The sequence below is a fragment of the Mixophyes fleayi genome, chromosome 6, assembly GCF_038048845.1.
Source record: "Mixophyes fleayi isolate aMixFle1 chromosome 6, aMixFle1.hap1, whole genome shotgun sequence".
Classification (NCBI taxonomy): Eukaryota; Metazoa; Chordata; class Amphibia; order Anura; family Limnodynastidae; genus Mixophyes; species Mixophyes fleayi.
In genome coordinates, this window is record NC_134407.1 from 40955691 (window position 1) to 40980740 (window position 25050).

Sequence of the window (25050 nt, forward strand, 5' to 3'; positions counted from 1 at the left end):
GGCCCCCCTCCACTTGTATAAAATACCAAAAAATTCAGCCATTATAGACTGTACAATATTAATTGACATGGAGAAAGCCAGTTTGGTTTCTGTCTCTCTAGGCCCCCCTCCACTTGTATAAAATACTAAAAAATTCAGCCATTATAGACTGTACAATATTAATTGACATGGAGAAAGACAGTTTGGGGTCACTCTGTCTCTCTAGGCCCCCCTCCACTTGTATAAAATACCAAAAAATTCAGCCATTATAGACTGTACAATATTAATTGACATGGAGAAAGCCAGTTTGGTTTCTGTCTCTCTAGGCCCCCCTCCACTTGTATAAAATACTAAAAAATTCAGCCATTATAGACTGTACAATATTATGAAAAATGGACAAAGCCAGTTTAGGGTCACTCTGTCTATGACACCCTACCCTTAAGGATAAATTGCCCTAACAGCAGCCTTTCAAGATGGTATGTGATATGGAAATGCCACAAGTCCCTTTCCTCTTTGGGGGTAGATTGCACCCTACACTTACATAGAAAGTTTTAAAAAGATGTTATCGGCATCATCTTCAGCTTCATCCTCACCCTCATCAGTGTGTACGTCATCATCACAGACTATCAATTCATCGCCGCTTGAATCCGCCATTAGAGAACAGTCAGTGCTTGGATGTCTTGGATGGTGAAGGCCTTCCTCGTGGAAGATGTAGTTCATTTTGATAAACATCATTTTCTCCACATTTTTGGGAAGTAACCTTCTACGGCGATCACTGACTAAGTTCCCTGCTGTGCTGAACACTCGTTCAGAGTACACACTGGAGGGTGGGCAGCTTAGGTATTGCAAAGCAAGTTTGTACATGGGTTTCCAAATGGCCTGCTTTTCTTCCCAGTAAGGAAAGGGACTGTCTGACATTTCCATATCAACTACCTCTTGAAAGTAATCCTCCACCATCCTTTGCATGTTTATACTCATATTGGATGGACTTATGGGCAAAGTGACACTTTTTTTTGAAAAATCCTTCAAACCAGCCCAGATGTTAAATTGTTCTCGTCTGCCCCCTGTGTCTTCCCTGCTTCTTTTTTGGAAATTTAATTTTTTACGAGCAACAGCTTGAGAAAGTGAAGGAGGACACGTCGTCAAGCCGAGGCCCAGTTCAGCGGCCAACTTGCTGAGCAATAGCTCCTTGCAAAAGTTCACATCTCGCTCATTTACAAGTAAAGACTCAATGTAGGTTTTAAACCTTGGATCAAGCACAGTGGCCAAAACGTACTGATCCGAGTTCAAGATCTTAATAACTCGAGGATCATTGTGAAGCGAATTAAGTACTTGATCGACAAGGCCAACATACTTTGCTGAATTGCTTGCTTTCAGCTCCTCCTTCATTTTCTCAAGCTGCTTTTCCAATAGTCTAATTAAAGGAATGACTTGGCTCAAACTAGCAGAGTCTGCACTGACCTCACATGTCACAACTTCAAATGGTTTCAGCACCTTGCACAGCACTGAAAGGATTCCCCACTGTGCAAGAGTGAAATACATCCCCCCTCCTTTCCCAATGTCATGACTTGTGCAATATGCTTGGATGGCTTTGCGCTGTTCCTCCATCCTCTGAAGCATGTACAGGGTGGAATTCCACCGAGTTACCACCTCTTGCTTAAGTTGGTGGCAGGGCAAGTTAAACTGCTCTTGGAGCTGCTGTAATCTCCTACATGCTGTGGCTGAATGCCTGAAATGGCCTGAAATTTTACGGGCCACCGAAAGCATCTCCTGCACCTCACGGTTGTTTCGTAGGAAGCTCTGCACCACCAAGTTGATGGTGTGAGCAAAACAGGGAATATGTTGGAAATCACCCAGCTGTAATGCTCGCACTATATTGTTGGCGTTATCTGAAATGACATACCCTGGGGAGAGTCCGAGTGGTATAAGCCATGCATCAATCACATCTCTCAGTTTGCGTAACAAATTGTCAGCCGTATGCCTGTTAGTGAAGCCGGTGATACAAAGAGTGGCCTGCCTGTGACAAATGTTACGTAGTGGTGTACATGCTGCTGCTGTTCCTGCTGGTGAAGGTGAATGACCAACCCAGTGGGCTGTCACAGTCATATAGTCTTTGGTTTGGCCACTTCCACTTGTCCACATATCTGTGGTTAAGTGAACAGTGGGCAGAATGGCATTTTTCAGCGCAATCTCTACATTTTTACACACTTTTTGGTATAGTTGTGGAATAGCTTTACGGGAGAAATGGTGTCGCGATGGAATTCTGTAACGCGGACACAAAACCTCAATTAACTGTGAAAAACCAGCTGCGTTTATGGTGGAGATTGGACGCAGATCTAACACTAACATTGCAGCCATGGCGTCTGTGATTCGCTTGGCGACTGGGTGACTGCTGTCATATTTGCTTCCCCTCGCAAAGGATTGTTTCACAGTTAATTGCTGAAATGTAGGACTGCTCATTTTATTCACCTGCCTCTGGGATGACGATTCACCCCCAGCAGCAGCAACAGCAGCAGCAGGACTAACGCTTTCTTCAGAGGAATCAATAATAGTGCCGGAGTCATCCAGCCTTAAGTGGGATGCCGGGCTAACTCCGAGCGCTACTGAGGATATTGATGAGGATGGTGTGGTGGGTGTATTTTGTGGCCGTCGGTATGTCGGTGAGCGGAGGGTCTTAGCTGATGAGGGAGTGCTTGTATTCTTTTGGGAAGAACTTTCAGCTTTTCCCAACACTTTGCCATGAACTCTCGTTAAATGGCGTAACATAGACGAGGTTCCAAGATGGTTAAGGTCCCTCCCTCGACTGACTGTGGCTTCACATACACTACAAATGGCTATACAATTGTTGTCTGGATTTGGGTAGAAATAATTCCACACATAAGAAGTGGATTTTTTTGTTTTATGCCCAGGCATGACAATGGCCTTTTTCTTGTCACGTGCCAGAACTGCTGCCACTGGTGCAGGACTTACACAAACAACCTCATCCTCATCAACATCCTCATTAGCGCCCTCGTCGCCTACACAAATCTCCCCCTCATCCTCTTCTAATTCCAAAGTGGCATCCTCAATTTGGGTATCACCGGCTACACTCGGGCTATTAAGGCACACATCAGCAGAATGCTCACGATTAGACATCCCACTGTTGGATGGACTCTCCACAGGGATTGTTGTCATTTGTGAATCAGAGCAAATATTCTCCTGTAATGCCTCACTGGTATCTTGCAGCTCAGCTTTGACGCGTAACAGTAGTTGTGCACCAATTGTAGGCTGGGTAACTTTTTGGGATCTGCCACTAATAGCCAAAGGTGAAGGCCTCATTCTCTCTTTGCCACTGCGTGTGTAGAATGGCATGCTTGCAATTTTTTTTTTATCGTCACTTAACTTTTGCTCAGTTACACTTCGTTTTCGCTTCAATACAGTAAATTTTTTTTTGGTTTTTGTTTTTTGCACTAATTTGAAAACACTCTGTTGTTTGACATCGCCTTGGCCAGATGACGTACTGGGAACACTAACATCAGGACTGGTGACAGAACCTGGTTGCTCATTTAGATCATATGTGGACTGCTTTGAATCCATTGCGTAGATACTGCTGACAGATATGACTTTTGACAGCCAGAAATATTAATGCACAATTAGGGAGGACACCCCAAAAACACAGAGGAGTGCTAAAATTTATTGAGTAGATACTGCTGACAGATATGACTTTTGACAGCCAGAAATATTAATGCACAATTAGAGAGGACACCCCAAAAACACTGAGGAGTGCTTAAAATTATTGAGTAGATACTGCTGACAGATATGACTTTTGACAGCCAGAAATATTAATGCACAATTAGAGAGGACACCCCAAAAACACTGAGGAGTGCTTAAAATTATTGAGTAGATACTGCTGACAGATATGACTTTTGACAGCCAGAAATATTAATGCACAATTAGAGAGGACACCCCAAAAACACTGAGGAGTGCTTAAAATTATTGAGTAGATACTGCTGACAGATATGACTTTTGACAGCCAGAAATATTAATGCACAATTAGAGAGGACACCCCAAAAACACTGAGGAGTGCTAACATTTATTGAGTAGATACTGCTGACAGATATGACTTTTGACAGCCAGAAATATTAATGCACAATTAGGGAGGACACCCCAAAAACACAGAGGAGTGCTAAAATTTATTGAGTAGATACTGCTGACAGATATGACTTTTGACAGCCAGAAATATTAATGCACAATTAGAGAGGACACCCCAAAAACACTGAGGAGTGCTTAAAATTATTGAGTAGATACTGCTGACAGATATGACTTTTGACAGCCAGAAATATTAATGCACAATTAGGGAGGACACCCCAAAAACACAGAGGAGTGCTAAAATTTATTGAGTAGATACTGCTGACAGATATGACTTTTGACAGCCAGAAATATTAATGCACAATTAGAGAGGACACCCCAAAAACACTGAGGAGTGCTTAAAATTATTGAGTAGATACTGCTGACAGATATGACTTTTGACAGCCAGAAATATTAATGCACAATTAGAGAGGACACCCCAAAAACACTGAGGAGTGCTTAAAATTATTGAGTAGATACTGCTGACAGATATGACTTTTGACAGCCAGAAATATTAATGCACAATTAGAGAGGACACCCCAAAAACACTGAGGAGTGCTAACATTTATTGAGTAGATACTGCTGACAGATATGACTTTTGACAGCCAGAAATATTAATGCACAATTATGGGGGACAACCCAAAAGCGCTGGGGAGTGCCAAATATGAAGAAAAAATAATAAACCTCTATCCTCCTCTCTGCACTAGCGATTTTGGTTAGAGCAATTGCAAGAACAATATTGTATTCTTTCTCTGTCCCTGCTCTAATTAGCCTATGACTACACCCTGCTCTCTCCCTCTGTCAAATGGCGATGGATTGCTGTGGAGGCGTGTATTTATAAAGTTGAAGTATCGCGAGAACCGAGTCCCGAGATCCGACGACGTCACAATGACGTTCGGCCTCGATTTGGATTCGGAATTGGCGGGAGAGTACCGAGCTGCTCAGCTCGGTACTCGGATACCCAAAGTTCGGGTGGGTTCGGTTCTCGGAGAACCGGACCCGCCCATCTCTATACAGAACCAAAACCAGTTCACGGGGGTCAGTGTGCATCTCTAATTATAAGTACCACTGGAGCGGGCACTGATATGAGAATGTACTCTGATTGTACAATGTTGTATAAAAGTTATTTGGTGCTGTATAAATAAAACATAATAATAATGCATTTTGAGGTTTGAATGTGAAATTTCTACATAACTGACATAAATCCTCGTTTTGGGTGCACTTTACCCTGTACAGGCCATGCATGTATCCATGTATGTATTGTATTTGTTGTAAGGCTAACCTCTAGCAGATTCTGTCTGTGCTGAGCAAGAAAATACATTGGCCTGTGTCCCAGGATGCCAGCAATGCTGAACATTTGTTTTTAGAACAATTGCCTTATTTAGATGTGGTGGACTTGTGTTACCTCGAACCCATGACATCTGGCAGAGTACAGTTGGTGTTTACCTAAACAGCTACGTAAAAGTCAGCGACATAACAATAGAAAATATAAATGTTTTTATTATCTATAGAGGGTAAACAGGGTATATTTTTAATTGGAGTTGCTTGCGTAAGTCATTTGCAGTATGATAGCGTGGGAGGAAGTGTTGAGCCTTTATAGTGCGAATGTAAGGGTGAGATTTTATGTCACGTGTGATAACACTTTGAGGCAAACTAGAAGTTTATTTCATGATAACTATTCATATAGAAAAGTAATATTACAGACCTGGAGAGTTTAGAGATCCCCATATTTGTTATATATGACATGACTGGATTAATAATCCAATGGTCGAGGGGAGAGAGGTATCAGTTTAATGGGAACACCTCTAGCTTTAAATGAACGTATTCGGAACAATTATGAAACCTGTTCCACAGGTATCTGTGTAGGAAATGTGGTGCCATGCGCAGCGGCAATCAGATGTTTATGTTCTTTTTCTAAACTCAAGTAGAAAAATGTCAGAATCTGATTGGTTACTATGGGCAACACATTTGCCACACATTCACCCGTACAACAGTTTTAATAACTGGACCCACTATATGTAGCCTCTCTTAGGGGCACATTTATCAATCTTCTCATGAAGTGCAAAATAGTTTTCAATCCTTATCGCATGGATAAGGATTGAACTATTTCTCAAATTTATGAAAAACGGATCACAGAAACAGCAGTTCCGATAAACTGCTGTTTCTGTGATAAAAAAAAATCATACTTACCCCGCTCTTCGGGATGCGCTGTCTCCGGATCTCTTCCTTGTCGTCTTCGCTCCTCTTCATACATCAGTTGCGCATGTGCAGTTTTTCGAACTGCACATGCGCACAAACATCTCCGCTCTGTCTCTGCAACTATAGTTGCAGAGAGCGAGCAGTGAGTGACAAGGAGGGATCATGTGATCCCTACACACACTCTTCGGAGCAGAGCTGACAGCACTGAAATTTTTCATTTATGATAATGTACGCCAGCTTCAACTGGCATACATTAACATGACAAGTTTCCAAAAAAAACTATTTTTCGGAACTTGTTAGATTGCGGTCACCATACTGTTGTATGGTGACTGCTCGCAAAACGATACAGAATGCAAAGCAGCAAATATCGACGATATCTGCTGCGATGCACCTTTCTTAAATATATGCAACACTCTAACTTGTGTTGGAGTTCCGGTAACTGAGTGTAGCTTTGCTAACACTCATTCATAAATATGCCCCTTATTCTCTAATCAAACTATAAAATGTCCTGAGGTGGAAATAACAGCCTATATCCGGGGAGGGGGCAAATTGTACTCATTGTGCCCAGCCCCTTAATCACTCCTAGCAGGGCCCTGCGGCTGCACACTATTTACATGTGTTTGGCGGCACAGAGGCAGGCGGAGATCGGAGTGACCGGGCAGCATCCTTAGCCTGCCTCGGGCCGCCAGGCACATTCCTTGTCGATGTCATGCGTCGGTATCCTCTTAGACTAGGCTCCACCAGGTTAACCGTTTGATCATAAGATTAAACAAATATTTAAACTCCTATCACATTTGTCCATGAAATTCAAACATTTTGTTGGAAGTCTGGCAGGTCATCAACATCTTCTCTTTGCATACTTATAGTTTTATAAGTTATAACCTACCAAAACAACATGTTATGTTTTATTGATATTATGCTTTATGTCTGAACAGTAAATATAATAAGAAAGTATATAATTGGAAAACATAACAATGGGGCACATAGAAGACTTACACACATAATTTTGAATCCTGGCCAAAATGTTTAAGAACATGCTACATGCAATATGTGTGTATTAATGCCTTAACACTATGGGGAGGGTTTTGATAACACAAAACTTCTTTATAGGGAATGTCGTTAGTTTATTTAGCATACTCCCCTTAACATTGTATGGAGCATTTATATCCAAAGAGGAATATGGCATTATATTAGTAATTCAACATAATGGTAAATTGGAGTTTTCTTTTAAAGGTCTATTTTGCAAATACATTAAGATTGTTCAATCTGCCCACACACAGATAGATGCAATTTGTTTAAAGTCCTGCCGAATTAATTTGATCAAACTTAGTCAAAGACTTTTCTTATCTTCTGGGAACCTTTAAAATCTCTTTTATATAGATTATTTCATGCTTGTACAAATTGTCCAGGAAAAAGATCTTTTAGAATTAGATTGTTGAATTACAATTCAGAAAACTCTACGTGTGAGTGGCTTAAGACCAACATGTATACTAGAAAATGTATCTTCACTTTTTTATTATTATTATTATTATTATTTTGTAAATTAAGCCAGTATTTTCATAGGTTCTTTAACAAAAAAAATTATAATGCTCTCCCAAAAGTTTTTTAATTAGCTTTTATAACACTATCAGTTACCTTCGTGATAGGAGCATGCATTATATAAAACAATGCTCTGCAGCATAAAAAGTGGGTGTTGTTTATACCCAGTATTCTAACACAGCAGTTTGTACACCACGGATGAAGACATTACTGGCTCAGTGTAGGGATTTACAATACTGCATTTCTAGCGGGATTACTTGTGGGTAAGGACAGTTTTGATGCTGCCAGCCAGGGCCGCCTTCAGAAAAACGGGCCCCCCGTGCCACCCGGGCCCCCCCCTCATGAGCGCCCCCCCCCCCCCCCCCCCCCCCAGGGCCGCCTTCAGAAAAAATCGGGCCCAGTACGGGCTCCCGTGCCACCCGGCCCCCCCCCCCATGAGCGGGCCCCCCCCCATGAGCGTCCCCCCCATGAGCAACACATACTTACCTGGGGCCCACCGCTGGTCTCCGCTATTCTGTCTTCAGCCTGGCTGTCACCGTGACAGCCAGGCACCAGGATCTGATCGCAGGGGTGGAGGAATCATTCCCCCTGCGATCATGTGATCTGTCACGGTGACAGCCAGGCTGAAAACAGAATAGCGGAGACCAGCGGCGGGCCCCAGGTAAGTCTGTGCTGAGCTGTTGTACCGGGCTCCCTGGTGAGCCCGGGCCCAGTACAACAGTACCCCCCGTACCCCCCTGATGGCGGCCCTGCTGCCAGCACAGTACTCACCTGTCTGTATAATATAGTGCTATTTTGCCATGTCTTACTGAAGACCCAGTGCTGAAATACAGACTTTATTCCTAAGTGAGGCAGAAAGGGGGAGATTCAATTCCCTGCCTTGTTCTTACAAAGTGGGACACACACTATTACTGTTACTATGGTCCTTCTAACACAGATTTTTGCGAGAAATCAGCGTAGCAACGGTAATAAAGCGCAGATATTACCGTAGTAACGATAATAGTTCTAAAGAACAACGCAGGGAACTGAATTTGCCCCTATGAGTTATAACAAGGAAAAAGCAATTGACAGTCAGAAGAAACTTGTGCAGTCGTTGAGCTTCGAATCTGAAACACAATCTAATGTATAAATAAAATGTGTAGCTGGAATTGAGGTTTCAATTTGGGTTTAGCTAGATCCACTTTGAATATAATGTACTCCGTTTATCAGCTATACCTTTACATTGTGTTTTCGCAGGGTTACAGGTTTTTTTTTTATATATATAGTTGAGAATTCCTTATTTGAAACTGAAATGTGCTTTAAATTACTGCAATGCAGCAAGAAGTCCATTATTTGAAACAATAATCATTTAATAAATCAGACAAGTCTGTGCTGGATTGTTTACTGGTTCAAATCTCTGGGAGATGCATTGATTGAAGTCAGATGTTACTAACGTCCATGTTTTGCAGGGACAGTATTTGTTCCTTCTACCTGGATCTGATTGACCTTTCCTAGCGCAATAAAATAATCTTTTCATCAATGTGGCTCGGTTCATTGAGATATGTCCATAGTGTAGCCTCAAAACCAGTATATTCCATGAGCCTTGCAAAACAGCCATATTACAGATCGCTTTGGTTGATGAGGGTTCTCTTTCGTTTTGATTTCCTAGTTAAACTTTTCCACCAGTTTTCACATTCTCATATTTATTGTGTTTGGTTTAAATTCAGGAACATGTTTAATCTCTTATGAGAAATTTTGTTTGTAGTTAATTTAATGTTATTATTGGTGCCATCACTGATAGAACATGTGTTTCTTTTATTACAGCAGTCTGACACAAGTGCAAGTTACCTGAGAGCTGCCCGGGCTGGTAACCTAGAAAAGGCTCTCGACTATTTGAAAAATGGGGTGGACATCAACGTCTGCAATCAGGTAAACCCTTTTTAACTTTAAATGGAAAGTATGTTGTCCCGTCCTGCAGTCTGCTGGTGGTGTGGTGGGATTTAGCTTCAGAAACCAGCTGGTGCTCCTCAGGCTTCTCTGGGGCTGATCCAATTAGCGGTGAGGTTCCGTAGTAACCTTGCGGCTATGCTTCTGCGCACATTACCGGCAATTGCAGTAATAAAAGCAATTTTCATTTTTTGCTTGCACCTCTATGAGAAGACTATGGGACCTCTCAGCTAATTGAATCGATCCCTCTCATAATGCATGGCCTACAGGCAGGAGGCGGATTATATAAAATTTGCCCTGGGTGTTTTGTCTCTACTGTGCTTAAGTCTATGGGGATTGTGACAATGCGGACTAATAGGAAGCCGCAAGCACCCCTTTGTATTAGACGTTTTTGGCTGGTTATCCTTATTAACCTGCTGAATATGCTTTGTACTGTAGCTCTGGAACACTGGAGCCACAGGAACAACTGCTTCATTGTGCAGTGCCAATTGGACCCGATAGGACAATCTAATCTGCTTAGATGAATTCAAGATATATAAATTAGTGACTGTCAACACATAAATGTGGTAGGTAGCATGATGGACAGCCTTAATTAAGTATAAACGTCATTTATTTCACGCATATTATTTAGTTCAGTAATACAGGTTTACTTGTTATTTTATTTTGAATGTGGTTAACTAATGTACATATCAAAGGTAGAATCCGTCATATCTTGCAGAGTTTTAAAAGTGTTTTTTCCACATTTTTTTTTTCTTTGTAGTTTCGATCAGTGCTTTATAGACATGTGTTTATATCACCAGACAAAGTGAATTATTTTCATTGCCCCGAGATAGAAATAAAGCTGCTTAATAATGTTGTACCCAAAGCAGAAAGCAGAACAGTGCTGTTCTAGAGCAGCGGGAATAAACAAAATTGTTCCACATAATACAGGGTGGGCCATAAAGATCTCCCATTTTGAAAAGGTATAAAAAATGAGCAAAGCTATTTAGAAAACATTGTATTTAATTCTGAAAAAAACATAAAAAATAGTTTTGCTTTAATGGGTTTTAAAAATCATATAAGACAAATTACGGCTGTTGTTGACAATACATTGCTGAGGACGTTCCCGGAATTTCTCCATCACTCTCTGGGTCATATCTGGGGGAATGGCTTTGATGTCCTGTCTGATCCTTTCCTTCAAATCCTCAAGAGTTCGAGGACGATGTTTGAAAACTTGTTCCTTCAGGTATCCCCAATGGAAAAAGTTACATGGGCTTAAATCTGGTGACTGTGCCGGCCACCCCACTTCTCCCCTTAAAGAGATCAAACGCTCAAGGAACATTTCCCTCAACACTCCGAGCGAACATTCTGTTGTGTGAGCTGTGGCCCCGTAATGTTGAAACCACACATGTTCTTTATCCACATTGGGGAACAGAAAGGTCTTCAACATTTCAACATATATCTAAAAGCTAAAACCTTTGTCTCACTGTTTAGACCACAAGGAATGAAAGCATTTACATTAAGTATGTATTTAGTTTTTCTTGAACAACATTTCTTCTTCTATAGAAGCATAACATTCAATTGCAAAAAAAAACATACAGGTCCATCTACTCTGACCTTGTGTAAGTGTGTGTGTGTGTGTGTGTGTGTGTTTGTGTGTGTTTTTGTGTAGTAGGAGGATATATTGTTTTTCATTTTAGATCTAAGTCTTAACAATAGCCATATTTTGCCCCATGCATTATTTTACTGTATGTGTCCCCCACCACTTATACTGGGAGACCAGCTACAACTACTGTCTTGATTTATTATTGGTGAAGGGGGTGCAGTTGCTTGGGGCACAGAGTTGAGGGGAGATCACTACACCGGCCACTGGCATGCTCAGAAGGGAATAGTGGGGTCCATGATGCCACATTCAGACCCTGAACCTCGCTCTTCCTCATACAAATAACTTTTTCTATACAAGCAAGTATTCTGCTGGCTTTTCAGACTGCTTGACTACACTGCTTGCTGACTTTCATATCATCTTAAAGCAGCACTTCCATGAAGTAACGAGGTGTGCTTTTTTAGCATAAATCACTGTGGCAGGCTATAAGTATACAATTTATTCTTGTTTTTTTCTTCAGGCAGCTATTAATGACTTTTTCCACAGTGTCATATGACTACCATGGCAACCACAGTTACATGGCACATAATGTAGTGAGCAGAGAATTTATGGAACGCCCCTCTGAGCCCTATTTGCAACATAAACTCTTCCCTTTCTTCTCCCTCCTCTGCATTTCCATGATCTGCTGAGTGTGGTCTGTGTGTGTGATTGGCAATCATACTTGTCTGCCCTCCAGAGATATTTTAAGAAGGAAATGATTTGTAGGAGGACAGATAAGAAATGCATGCTTAAAAAGTACTTAAAGGTATTTAACTTGCTATTTAGAGAAAAAAAACATGTGGGATTGCTGTTTTAAACTATACATTCAACATCCCTTTCCTCCTCTGTGGTTGTTCACTTTACATCAGCATTCATTTTTTATAACATACAAGCCTACCTGACAGATGAATTCTTTAAAAACACAAAGACAATAGCACACTCACATACTTTTTTACATAATCTGCTGCCTGAGCAAACCTATAAAATACGGACAATACATCAGTAGAAGGTCATTTCATCATCTTTTAAACCATATTCTTACTTGCCTAAACTCCCCTCCTTTGTAACATCACAGCAATAGGTGTGCTGGTATACTAATCTGTTTTACAACCTTTTTATTGCCCTTTGTCGAAGAACAGTTCTAGTAATAGGTTCTACAAATCTGTCTACAAATGGGATCATAGCAGAGATAAGGAATCAGTTTAACTACATGGTATGACTTTTTGCGCATATACACATTTTCACATACAATATAAACATATGAAACATGTTTAAGTTATATTGGTTTCTTATGGGGCAGTATATATTGTTGACACATATTATGTGGTTATTTCCATTGGTTACAAATTTATACAGAAGTCTACTCAAACACCAAATATTAAGTATTGTTTTGGTGCATTATATTTCTCTATAAGAATTATATACTCATCATGGAGTGACCCAAATATGGTCCTTTCTACCCAAAGAAATTTCAAGTATTTAGGGTCTGTGTACTGGGCAATAAAGAAATGGTTGACTTTTGTCTGTGACACCAGGCATCTGGGAATGAACAATCAAAGCTAAGTGGCATTTGGCAGGCCTGAGAAGCATAGATCAAAATTCATTAACCCCTTTTTTGCTTACATCCTGTGATTTGCTGGAAACCATGTTATTTAATGTAACTTAATTTTTTTAGGATGGATCACAACGACATTAATATATTATTCTCCTAATTATACTGATTATACTATAATCATGATAAATGGTAATCAGGATGTTTTAACAAGGTGAATGTTACAAAATCATTAACTTCAATCAAGATCACAAATGCTAAGAATGTGCGTGATACTATTTTTCTGGATGCATCATAGTAGTTATTTGTACTTTAGATGCTTAAATGCATTTCTTGTTTCTAGAATGGGTTGAACGCTCTCCACCTTGCATCCAAAGAAGGACACATAGAAATAGTCTCAGAACTCATCCAGAAAGGGGCTGACGTTGACGCATCAACAAAGGTTTGTGTATCTCTTTAATCGTATGTCACAGATGTCTCAGCATTACATGACTTCTTTCACTCCCTGTAAATCCCCCCAATCCATGGTAAATATTTTACATGCAATAAATTATTTTGAGTCAATAATTCTTCACATATTAAATTTTTTTTATAATTTTAGTAATTTCCTCTTTACTGGTAGCCTGTATCTTATACCAGTGGAATTCAGGCTAACAGATTAGCGTTGAACTACTACATAGGATATACATTTTACTAACTTGGAACCGGCAATCAGGAACATAACGTAGAAAAGCCAATTAGGAACCTGCAATCAAGAACATTGCCTAGAAAGACTAATCACACCCCTATCTTTACAAGTTACCCTTTTCTTAAACTCAATTAGAATGTTTAATTTGTTGTTTTAAAAATAACAGTCTAATTTTATGTGTTAATAAGAGGTATACTTTAAGAGTAGAGTACAGGCAATATATTAATATAATAATTGCCTTTTATTTTGCAGAAAGGAAACACAGCTCTTCATATAGCATCTTTGGCTGGACAAGCAGAAGTTGTTAAAGTTTTGGTAACAAATGGCGCTAATGTCAATGCACAATCCCAGGTAAACCTAACAGCTGAATAAGTGTAATGTGTTTTGTAAATTTGCTTAAAATTGTTGATATTTTTTTATACTCTCTAAGAGATTAAAGTCACATTTCACATTGGTTTGCACCTGTTTTATCCATTTTAAGGTGCATTTGATTGGGGTCTGAGCATCTTATTGTATTCTGTTAACCTGATGGTCATCCGGGATGTTCTCAGAGTTGAAGTGGGCGGCCGTAGCCTGTCGCTATAATCTGTAGTAGCAGTAGATGAGCGTAGTGAACTTGTCCACTTATTATGGATTTGTTAACAGGGAAAGGGCTGAATGATGTGATGGTATGATGTGATGGTGTGACGGTATGATGTGACGGTATGATGTGATGGTATGATGTGATGGTGTGACGGTATGATGTGATGGTATGATGTGAAGGTATGATGTGATGGTATGATGTGATGGTGTGACGGTATGATGTGACGGTATGATGTGATGGTATGATGTGAAGGTATGATGTGATGGTATGATGTGATGGTGTGACGGTATGATGTGACGGTATGATGTGACGGTATGATGTGACGGTATGATGTGACGCTATGATGTGACGGTATGATGTGACGGTATGATGTGACGGTATGATGTGACGCTATGATGTGACGCTATGATGTGACGCTATGATGTGACGCTATGATGTGACGCTATGATGTGACGGTATGAATGGAGGCAAGCAGAAAGTCAAAACCTGAGGGGCTTTTTATCAAGTCCTAAACCATGTGCAACTTTGCAGAAAATGGTAATAGGTCCCTGAGAGTTAGTGGAAGGAGCAGGGTTTAAAGACAGCATCATATGGGGCACATTCAATTATTTACTTTTTCCGCCACGGAAAAAGTATTACCGTTATTACAGTAATACAAAGCTGGATTTCAGCTCGCAGCTCCCTGAGCCGCGAGCTGAAATCCAGCGTGAAAAGTAACGTAATAACGGTATTTACGCGCACTATTACCGTAATGACGGTAATAGTGCGCGGAGCGCGTTACTTTAGGCTGTAACACCAACAATTGAATATGCCCCAAATATGTGTGAAATGCACCCTTGTGAAGTCCAATCAGACGTTTAGTACTGTACTGTATGCTTAATAACATCACAAATAGGTAGATGTCTTCAAATTTGCTTTGAATGTATGTTTAACTATTTTATGGTATTTTATGGTTATGCAAAATAATGTCATCCATGAAGGAATTCGAGCTTAGTGCAGTTATTATTATTGCTTATTCTAGAATTATTTAGCCATTCAACTTCCATTAAACTTATAACATCAGAAAACATGGGGCGTAGGATAGATGGAAAGAACAGCCAGAAATGGTCAGAAATTACCAAGAGAAACACAGACAAGATATTATGTCATGTCAGCAGTTTCTTAGCCTTACGTTGGTGTGGGAGACTCCAAACAACTATTCTGTGGGCTACATTAATATTTATTCCTGTAACAGGACATTATGGCTTCTATCGCATATGTTAATTAGCTAATACAAAAATATTCTGTCCCATTCTTTATTGTGAATTATATTCCACGCCACGTTCCTTGTACAACAAAAGCTTGATAATTGTGCATAGTGTAGAAGTAAAATTACAATGCTGCTACAATTAAAGATTCATTCAGCTGAAATGGCAAGTTATGCAGACAAGTCCTGAGCTTATACCTGTGTATCTTCTGTACAGTTGTGCAAACTGCATTGTTACATGGCTAGAATAGATAATGAGAAAGTAAGAGTATAGTCAGCTTCATTTTCTTCCTTGTTTCTAATAAAATGAGGGAAAAGAAAGCTGTAAAACAAATGTCTTGTTTGCACAGATTAAATCATATTAAACAAGATCAAAACAGTGAAAACAAGTCAGGAACTGTACATTGTCATTAACTTGAATAATACTTTTGATAAGGAATTAATAGACAATGTTGGAAAATCTGACCGTAGTGGCCACTCCCTACCGGCTACTTATCCAGTTCTCCTTTCCCAGTCCCTGCTCAGGTAGTTGAGAAGACTGCAAGTCAGCTGGTCTGGTTGTCGCTGATAACACCCTGTGATGTCAGTCGGTGGCAGGTTGTCAGTGGCAACATGCTGACAATGTCAGTAGAAACTAGAATGTAATGGAAACAAGCGACAGAGTACCGCAGCTATTAGATTAGTAACAGTAGCTCATAGTCTTATCTAAATCTAATCTACAATAGACTGATACATAGGGGAATGTCAGAGGGGATTTGTTTGGTGTGAGCCCCAGATAACTGCCCCTTTTGTTTGTGACATGAAGTGGTAATAGGTCATTTACAACAAATATGGGCCAGCACTACTATTTTATTTGCACAATGCATCTATTTATATCTAAGTACATTTCAAGGCATACTTGTTTTAGGATCACCTGAAAATCTGTACGGGGTTAGAAGTAACATTACTGCCACGGCAGGACCACCCCCTTCTTTAGCTTCAGCTGTTTCCTCCTTTCCTAAAACATGATAATCTGGGGTCCCGGCTATATGAGTGCTGAGTCTCTGCAAAATACAACAAAGAGGGGGCTCCCAGTAAGGGACTCCACCAAAGACCAATTATAGGGAACTCAGCATTTGGGTTTTCTATTTAAAATGGAAAACCCATTTAATGACTCAATTTGTTGAAACCTTCAGTCATCGTCTTGTCTTCCCCCTATTAGAAAAACAGTGTGGCACAGACGGGAACAGAATGAGAAATGATATACATGGGAAGAATTTCTTAACATCTCAAAATGTTGAGAAAGAAAGGTTCAAAACACTTATATGTTGGGACTAATCTTGGTGTATGGGGAGAATCCATTTACTAGCGGAGTAAGATGGTGCTCCGTAGGATGGGACTCCTAGGGATCTTAGGGCACTAAACCAGCACTGGTTTTACTCTACGAGATACAAGCACAAATCAGTGATTTATCTTAAGACCTAGAAGTAGGTTCACATCATGCTAGGCTCCGACGGGATTTCGCATTGAATTGAATCATTCTGCAAATGATATCAATAAGAGTTCTCCTACCGCTTCAGCAGCTGCTCCCTCTGCGCATACTCCAGTTCCACTTTCAACCAAAAATTGTTTTACAAGGAAAATATACGTGAAATATAGAAAAACAAAATATTTTAATACCTTTAACTTATGAAAACATATTTTATTTAAATAATGAAGCTGTTGCCATCCTAATATGGCAATGGCATTAGGAGGGTAGCGATGGCACTTGCTTTGGCTTGTTCTGTCTAATGGCATTACATTTTGACATCTTTCTTGGCTAATTCAGCCTCTTTAAAATGAAAGTATGTTTTGATGTGTAACAGTAGTGTTCTCTTTCTTTATCAGAGGGAAAAATATACGCTAACTTTTTATTTTTACTTTAATTGCTCTTAAATGCCCTGTAGAACATACGTGCATGACTTATTTTGCACACTGAACCCTGTTTCTATGTCTTTTTATTATTTTTCAGAATGGCTTCACTCCACTCTATATGGCAGCACAGGAAAACCACTTGGATGTTGTAAAGTTTTTGCTAGATAATGGGGCAAGTCAAAGTCTTGCTACAGAGGTAAGAGCAATACTTCATATTGGGTAACGTGTTGCACTCCTACTAAACATGTCCTATTACTGTTTCCTCTGGGTGCTCTGGAAATAATATTGTTATAAACAGAAACAAATCATTGTGCAGGGTTATGCTGAACAGCTGATTCTCTATGCAGCCATTCAAGCTTGAGCCTTCATTAGATTAAATAGTAATTCCACACAATTAAAATATATAATATCCATCCATTGATAATAACACATTTGGAAAATAATTCTAAATAATTATTAACTTTTCAGCTGCTTTTTTGTAGGGAAATAAGCATTAAGGGGTAAATTTATAAAGCTGCGGGTTTTAAAAAAAATGGAGATGTTGCCTATTGTAACCAATCAGATTCTAGTTATCATTTATTTAGTACATTCTACAAAATGACAGCTAGAATCTGATTGGTTGCTATAGGCAACATCTCCACTTCTTCAAACTTGCAGCTTGATAAAATTACCCCTAGGTGTCTTTCTCACCCATCCAGCTGGGAGTTTACCAACATCATGTATAAATTGAGTTTGCAGATATCTGTTTCATGATTACTGAAGTCGAATGTGACAGACAGGTACAGTTAACTTTCTAGTTTCTGGAAAGAATAATTTTAAACCAGAAGAAAGGATATCAAATGCATCAGACCTATACCAAAATAGTTCAAATATATGTCACTGTATATCATATTTCTGTATTCCAACTCAATCATTTACCTAAGCGATACATTAAATGGTGATCATGGACTAATGTTTTCCTAACTTAATTGAATATTAAAGTGCACTTGTCACCTACACAGTGGAGGCAGCCATTTTGTTTTGTGAACCAATATTCACCATGAGAATGCAGCCTATGAATACAGTAGGGGTAAGTCATATCACTGAGGCATGAATTAGTAGGCTCATGAATAATGTTGGTTCTCTAGCTCCTAATAAAACACACTGATTGCCTCTAATGTGTGTAGGCTACAGGTACACTTTAATATTAATATCTTTCTAAAGAACCTTAATAGGATGTTTTGGAATCTAATTGCCACTTTCCATGAATACTGTGATTTTTACAAGGCAATATCCAAATGATATTTTCTTTTCTTTATGTCTTGTACTGGCAACATTTTGTGACACTGGCTGACTGTGCATATTGAATGTTATTATTTTACTAACTGTACTGTTGTCCTGGATATAATGCTGTTTTAGGATGTGTTCTAAAAACTTTATTAAATATAATATGCTGAACATTGTTGAGCTAAACATGCTGGTCACTGCGGGCAATAATTTCATAAAATGTTAGTCAGAAAATAGGGCAGTGGTAGAAGTGGAAATTTAGAAGTGATGGTACGGAAATTTAGAAGTAGTGGTTTTAAAAATGTAAATGCGTGGAATATGATAGTTTTACAATCGAAGCAGTAGGAGAAGTGGCGGCATGGCACACCACTGTATAATAGCCCACACTGGCCAATGAGCAACATTTCCAAGGAGTGTCGCTCTAAGGTAGTGCTGGCTAACCTGTGACACTCCAGGTGTTGTGAAACTACAAGTCCCAGCATACCCTTCCAGCAATAAGCTGCTATATATTGGCTTGCATGCTGGGACTTGTAGTTTCACAACACCTGGAGTGTCACAGGTTAGACAACACTGCTCTAAGGGGTGTGGTTTAAAAGGAACAAATCTAATGAATTGCTGCCATGATATACACAGATGTTAATTTTAAAGTCTGGTAAACCTCAGTTTAAATAAAAATATTAATGTAAAGCATCAAGTTGGGTGGTAAATTGTTGCACAAAATAACTATGACACTATAGAAGCTTCTCCTTGACTGACTTCTGCCAATTGTGAATGAGTTCTCTTGTTATTTGCTCCCTCAGGATGGGTTTACACCTCTGGCGGTCGCCCTTCAGCAGGGCCACGATCAGGTGGTTTCTCTGCTTCTTGAAAATGACACAAAAGGAAAAGTTCGGCTCCCAGCTCTGCACATTGCTGCCCGGAAGGATGACACAAAGGCCGCAGCTCTTCTCCTGCAGAATGACCACAATGCCGATGTGGAGTCCAAGGTTTGTCAGACTGACATGGATTTGACACCAAATGTTATGCACGCTATAATGAAATCAAATGTCTTTCAGCAAAGCATATCCCAAGAAGCATTGCAAACCCTTCCTACCTTATAAATGTCCTTCCTTGCTTTAAACCAACATATTTTTTTTGTTCACCCATTCATTCATTTGTGGAAGTTAATGGGCCTATCGTTTTTAAGTTGCAATTTTCATTTATTTGTGATCTATTTTTAATTATTTCATTTTAATCTATGCCATGCATGTGCCAACACAATACACTCACCTGATTGAAGCTGCCATCACTTTATCACAGTTAACGCATACAGTTATTCCTGTAGTTCCCCAGAAGGAATAAACTAAGAGAAAGCTGACTCCCTCCTCTAATATCTTAAAATGTTGTATGTAGAACGTATTACTAAATACAAAAGGAAACCATGAGACACTATCAACCCATCTAAAAAAGATCCAGCCCACTAAATAATATATGTAATAAAAACATATTTTTCACCTTCAGATGTCTTGCATTGTACATGTCTTCCTGTGACTTTATAGCTTTTTCATAATAGATAGGTTTATATTTCCAAGCTTCCATCTGTGTTTTCATCAAAGCGTTTATCTTATTCTGGCAGATTTGTGTTTTATTTGTTGCCCTTGGACATGACAGTTTTGCTTTGTGTATTTGTTACATTTATATATATATGTATTTGTATACTAATATCCATGGACAAGTTTTATATATCATACCCAAAGACAACTAAAGCAAACACCTCTGCCTAGATAATAGAAATAATTTAAACCCTGTGAAGAACAACCCAGTAGGAATGAAAAATCAATGGGACTGAGTCACTAAAGAAAGTAAGGCAAAAAAAAGGAGTAAATGTTCTCTGGGACAAACCAGGTTACAATGTAAGGAGTGCAAATTAGTTTATTATTTTGCATATAAGTTAAATACTGGCTGTTTATTAATCTAGCACACAAATATTTGATAGCTTTATTTTTACACTGAAATTTCAAGTTGATCTAGGACATGCCCGATCCTAAATATAAATCTTTCCTCACATTTTAAATTTACTACCCCCTCCAATGCAACATGGTTTTACCCAGGTGCAAAGTTACTCCTTTCTCATGCTTTGCTCTCCTTAATGACTCAAGTCCAATGTGTTTAGTGGAAGCTATAACCCCTTTTACTAAACTACGTCATTTACTATCTATTTCAGGCTTCATTCTGTGTTTTTCACTAAGGACTTTATATATTCCAGGAGGAGCTGTGTATTTTTGTTCTCTTGGTTTGTATTGTTCTGTATAAGGGTAATACAAACAAAAGTCTTCGTAGATAATAGAAACATTTTTTGCTAAAAACACAGAAGGAAGACAGTAAGATAAAGCAGTGGCTTAGTAAATGTTGCAAGAGGGCATGTACAAACCAATAAATCAGAAGTCTATAGGTGGCTACCTGTTTTGATTATAGGGTTACTTAATGCAAATTCCAAGTTTTGTTATATGAACAAGGTATAGTCACCAAATATACCTCCCTCAAAAGGGAGGTATATTCTAAGTTAGAAGACCGTTGCAATCCATTAGCTAAGTAGAGTACACATCATACAATAGCCATGAGATGATGAGCAGCACGGTGGCTTAGTGGTTAGCACTTCTGCCTCACAACACTGGGTTCATGAGTTCGAGTTCCGACCATGACCTTATCTGTGAGGAGTTTGCATGTTTTCCCCGTGTTTGCGTGGGTTTCCTCCGGGTGCTCCGGTTTCCTCCAGCACTCCAAAAACATACTGGTAGGTTAATTGGCAGCTGTCAAATTGACCTTAGTCTCTATCGTCCTGTGTGTGTGTTAGGGAATTTAGATTGTAACCTCCAATGGGGCAGGGACTAATGTGAGTGAGTTCTCTGTTCAGCGCTGTCGAATTAGTGGCGCTATATAAATAACTGGTGACGATGAGGTTCTGTTGCCAGGTGGGAAACGTTCATATACATGTGTGAAATTTGCAGGATGGTTTTTCACACTGGATAAACATACACTATCGGTGTGAAGTCTAGTTTTTTTCCGGGAGCAGAAAATATGAGATCTACATTGCTGCGAGTATCTTTGGTCTTGAAACCATGAACAACAGCTATCGAAACTTATTGTAATGTACTAACGTCAAGGTGAACTGTAGCAAATGAATGCAGAAAGCTGCATGTTAAGGGACTGAAAGTCTACAGCAGCCCAGGCGTCTCTGGGATCTGTGCATTGGCCTAGAAGAAGTATATTTTTGGAACATATACTATAAGAGTTGTGACAAAGAGAGGTGTTTGCCACAAGAAAGAGGAGACAGTATTTAGCTGGCAATCTGCAGAGAGAGGCTGCAAGCAGAGTTACACATTTGTACAGTAGTTCACCTACGTTAAAGAGATACAGATGGAGGACATATGTTTACACGCTTGGGAATTCCCAAGGAAAATCTCACAGACCAAGGCACCCTATTCATGTCCTTCATCAGCATGGACATGTGCCAGTTGTTAGGGGTGACGGCTCTTCACACCTCCATGTACTATCCACAAAAGGATGGCTTGGTGGAGCACTTTAACCGCACATTAGAGCACATGCTAAGGAAAGCTGTGGTACAGGAAAAAAAAGATTGGGACACTTTTATTCCATATCTGATGTTTCCATCCGTGAGGAACCTCAAGGCTCAACAGGGTTTAGTTCCTTTAAGTTGTTGTTTGGGAGACAGCCCAGGGTATCTTGGATATGTTGAAGGAAGGATGGGAGCAGCAAGGCCCCAATTAGCCAAATCTGGTACAATTTGTGTCCCAAATGTAAAAGAAGCTCAGGAATGGCAAAAGAGAAGTTATAATAAAAGTGCTGTAGTTCGATCTTTCAAGCCTGGAAACCAGGTCTTAGTCCTGGACCCAGCCCAGGATAGCAAACTTTTCGCCCACTGGCGAGGTCCGTATAAAGTCCTAGAGACTGTCGGTCCTGTCATATACAGGGTCCCTTAATTGGGGAGAAGAAGGAAGGAACAAATACACCATGTCAATGTCCCTAAACCTTGGTACAATGAGTACACCTCTTCTCGCATAGTGAGTACTGTCATTGAGAAGTCTGAAGTTCCCATAGAGCCAGCTTTATCTGCTAGGCAGAAACAGCAGACTGAGGAAATGATATGCCGTAAGAGTGATGTCTTCTGTCCCAGTCCTGGGCGCACTACTTTACTTGAGCACGGCATTGTCAGTCTGCCAGGAGTTGTCATAAAGCAGAAGCCGTACATCATTCCCGAAGCCAGAGGAGCTGACGTAAGAAAGGAGATTGAGAAGATGATCCAGCTGGACATGTTTGAGGAATCCGCTAGTAAGTGGAACAGTCCCATTGTGCTTGGCCCGAAACCAATGGGAGTATTAGGTTCTGTAATAACTTTAGGTGGCTAAACAGCGTATCCCAGTTCGATGCCTACGTATAGAGAAACTGGTAAAGAAATCTAGCTGGTAGTAACTATCTGCCTACCCAAACTACTACACAGGGTATTGGCAAGTTCCCCTTACTTCCTCAGCCACTCCAAAGACTGCATTTTCCACCCCTGATGGTCTCTTGCAATATAAAGTCCTACCCTTTGGGTTGCATGGGGGGGCCTGCTACCAGTCAAAGAGCTATGAATAAAATGAGGCTGCTTGGTCAGATTTTTGCAAAATCCTGTCCTGCAAATAAGTTGGAATTTACTTCCAAGGGAACAAAAAAATTAAAGATGGAAAAGGAGTGCCTTGCCATAAAATGGGCCACAGAAATGCTGCACTATTATCTTTTGGGCAAAGAATTCTCCTTGATTATGGATCATGCACTATTGAGGTGGATGCAGAATAACCGGGAGGTATTTGCAAAGGTAACCTGTTGGTCCTTGGCACTGCAACTTTTCAGATTCTCAGTGGAACATAAATCTGGGATTTTGCATAAAAATGCAGATGCCTTGTCACGGATTTGCACCCCTCGCAAAGTCTGCACCCCCCCCCCCCACTTGGTGATGCTACGTGGAGAGATATGTGACAAAGGGAGGTGTATGCCACAGGCTTCTAAAGTGGAGACAGGTATTTAGCTGGCAATCTGCAGGGAAAGGTTGCAATTAGAGTTACAAATTTGTTCCGTAGTTCACCTAAGTTAAAGAGATACAGGTGGAGGACTTATGTGTGACAAAATAATAGTAAAGAGTCCGATTTAATTTACATGTTTTAAAGTGATTGAAAAAAACATATTTTCCTCAGCAAGCATCGGCTGACAGGGTGTGTCTGCAATCAAAACAGAGCACCTGCAACAAACTCCCTTTTAAAGGCAAGGTGGGAGTATCATCTGTCCATCAAGTTAGGTCTGTGGGAGGAGTTTGAACTATTTAAACCTGTCTGTTTCATTGCTCAGTTGTGACCGATGTCAGATAGTGGCCGGTGGCTAGCGAGTTGGTCTCTATCTAGCTAATGTTAGAGTCACAAGAAAGAGTGTGGAACTCTATTCTGTCAATTTATTTTACCGTCCTGACAATAAAAAAAAAAGTAAAAAGCAAGTAGGTGTTTGTGTGTGCATCACCTGACTTGTGCCCTTGTCACAGGGTGGGTATACAATGGGCAGACACAGGGCATCTCCTTTAGTGATATTTTGCATATTGCACACTTTTAGTGCCCATTAATATTCCTTGTGGTTGGTTCTAGTTTGAGATGGTTTTGTGACACTTCAATGAACTTAACATGTATGTATCTCATGCATTCTAATGCATAAGGTGCAAAACCATGCATTTGCTGTAATATTTGCAATAACTTCTAACTGATAACTTCCTGTTTAAAATCATTGGACCAGGCATAACAATTTAGATTGTTTCTGCTCTAAAAAAGGCAGTACAGCTGGTATGGGGCCCCCCACTGGCATGTCATCCTATCAAGAGCAGAGCGTGGGCCCCTTCTGTGTATGTCATGGTCCAGTGCATGCTCAGTAGAACCCCCTGCTTGGCTCTTCTGACAGCAGAGGGACTGACAGACTGGATATGTATTGCTGGTCCCTCCCCCTAATGTTGCTATGGTGATGCACTGTTCCTCCTCTGCTCTCATCCCTAACACATGAGAAGCATACCAATACGTTTTCCCACATAAGTCTCATTTTGGCTCATTAAAATTCCACATTGTCACACACTCTCCATCGCTTTTCCACTCTTACGCTGCATTAGGTAACATTTTATGGGTAATTGATCAGTGTGACAAACAAAAGGGACACCTGTAATTAAGGCAGCCCCGATGTCGTCTCTTAATTTGAGACATGAATGTGATATTTTTACTTTTTCCACCATGTGCATTTTCTGGAGCATCCACCATCCCGCATATTTGGGCATGTCCTCCTTTTACAGGGTTGTTTCTGCAGACCGAGAAAGACCCTCACCTTCAGGTGCGCTTGGGGGAAAATTAAGTGCAGAAAAAAAATGCAGTGCTGGCTTCATTTTCTG

At 40.1% G+C, this 25050-nt stretch overlaps 1 protein-coding gene across 2 annotated transcripts in view; it reads left to right on the forward strand.

The window, feature by feature from the left end:
* Nucleotides 1–25050, forward strand: part of ANK3 (ankyrin 3) — a 517804-nt gene that overhangs the window by 321247 nt on the left and 171507 nt on the right. For both annotated transcript variants that reach the window (XM_075216346.1, XM_075216345.1), the window contains 5 exons: nt 9628–9732; nt 13267–13365; nt 13864–13962; nt 17431–17529; nt 19400–19585. In XM_075216346.1, the coding sequence (XP_075072447.1) occupies nt 9628–9732; nt 13267–13365; nt 13864–13962; nt 17431–17529; nt 19400–19585 (588 nt within the window). The remainder of the gene's footprint in view (nt 1–9627; nt 9733–13266; nt 13366–13863; nt 13963–17430; nt 17530–19399; nt 19586–25050) is intronic.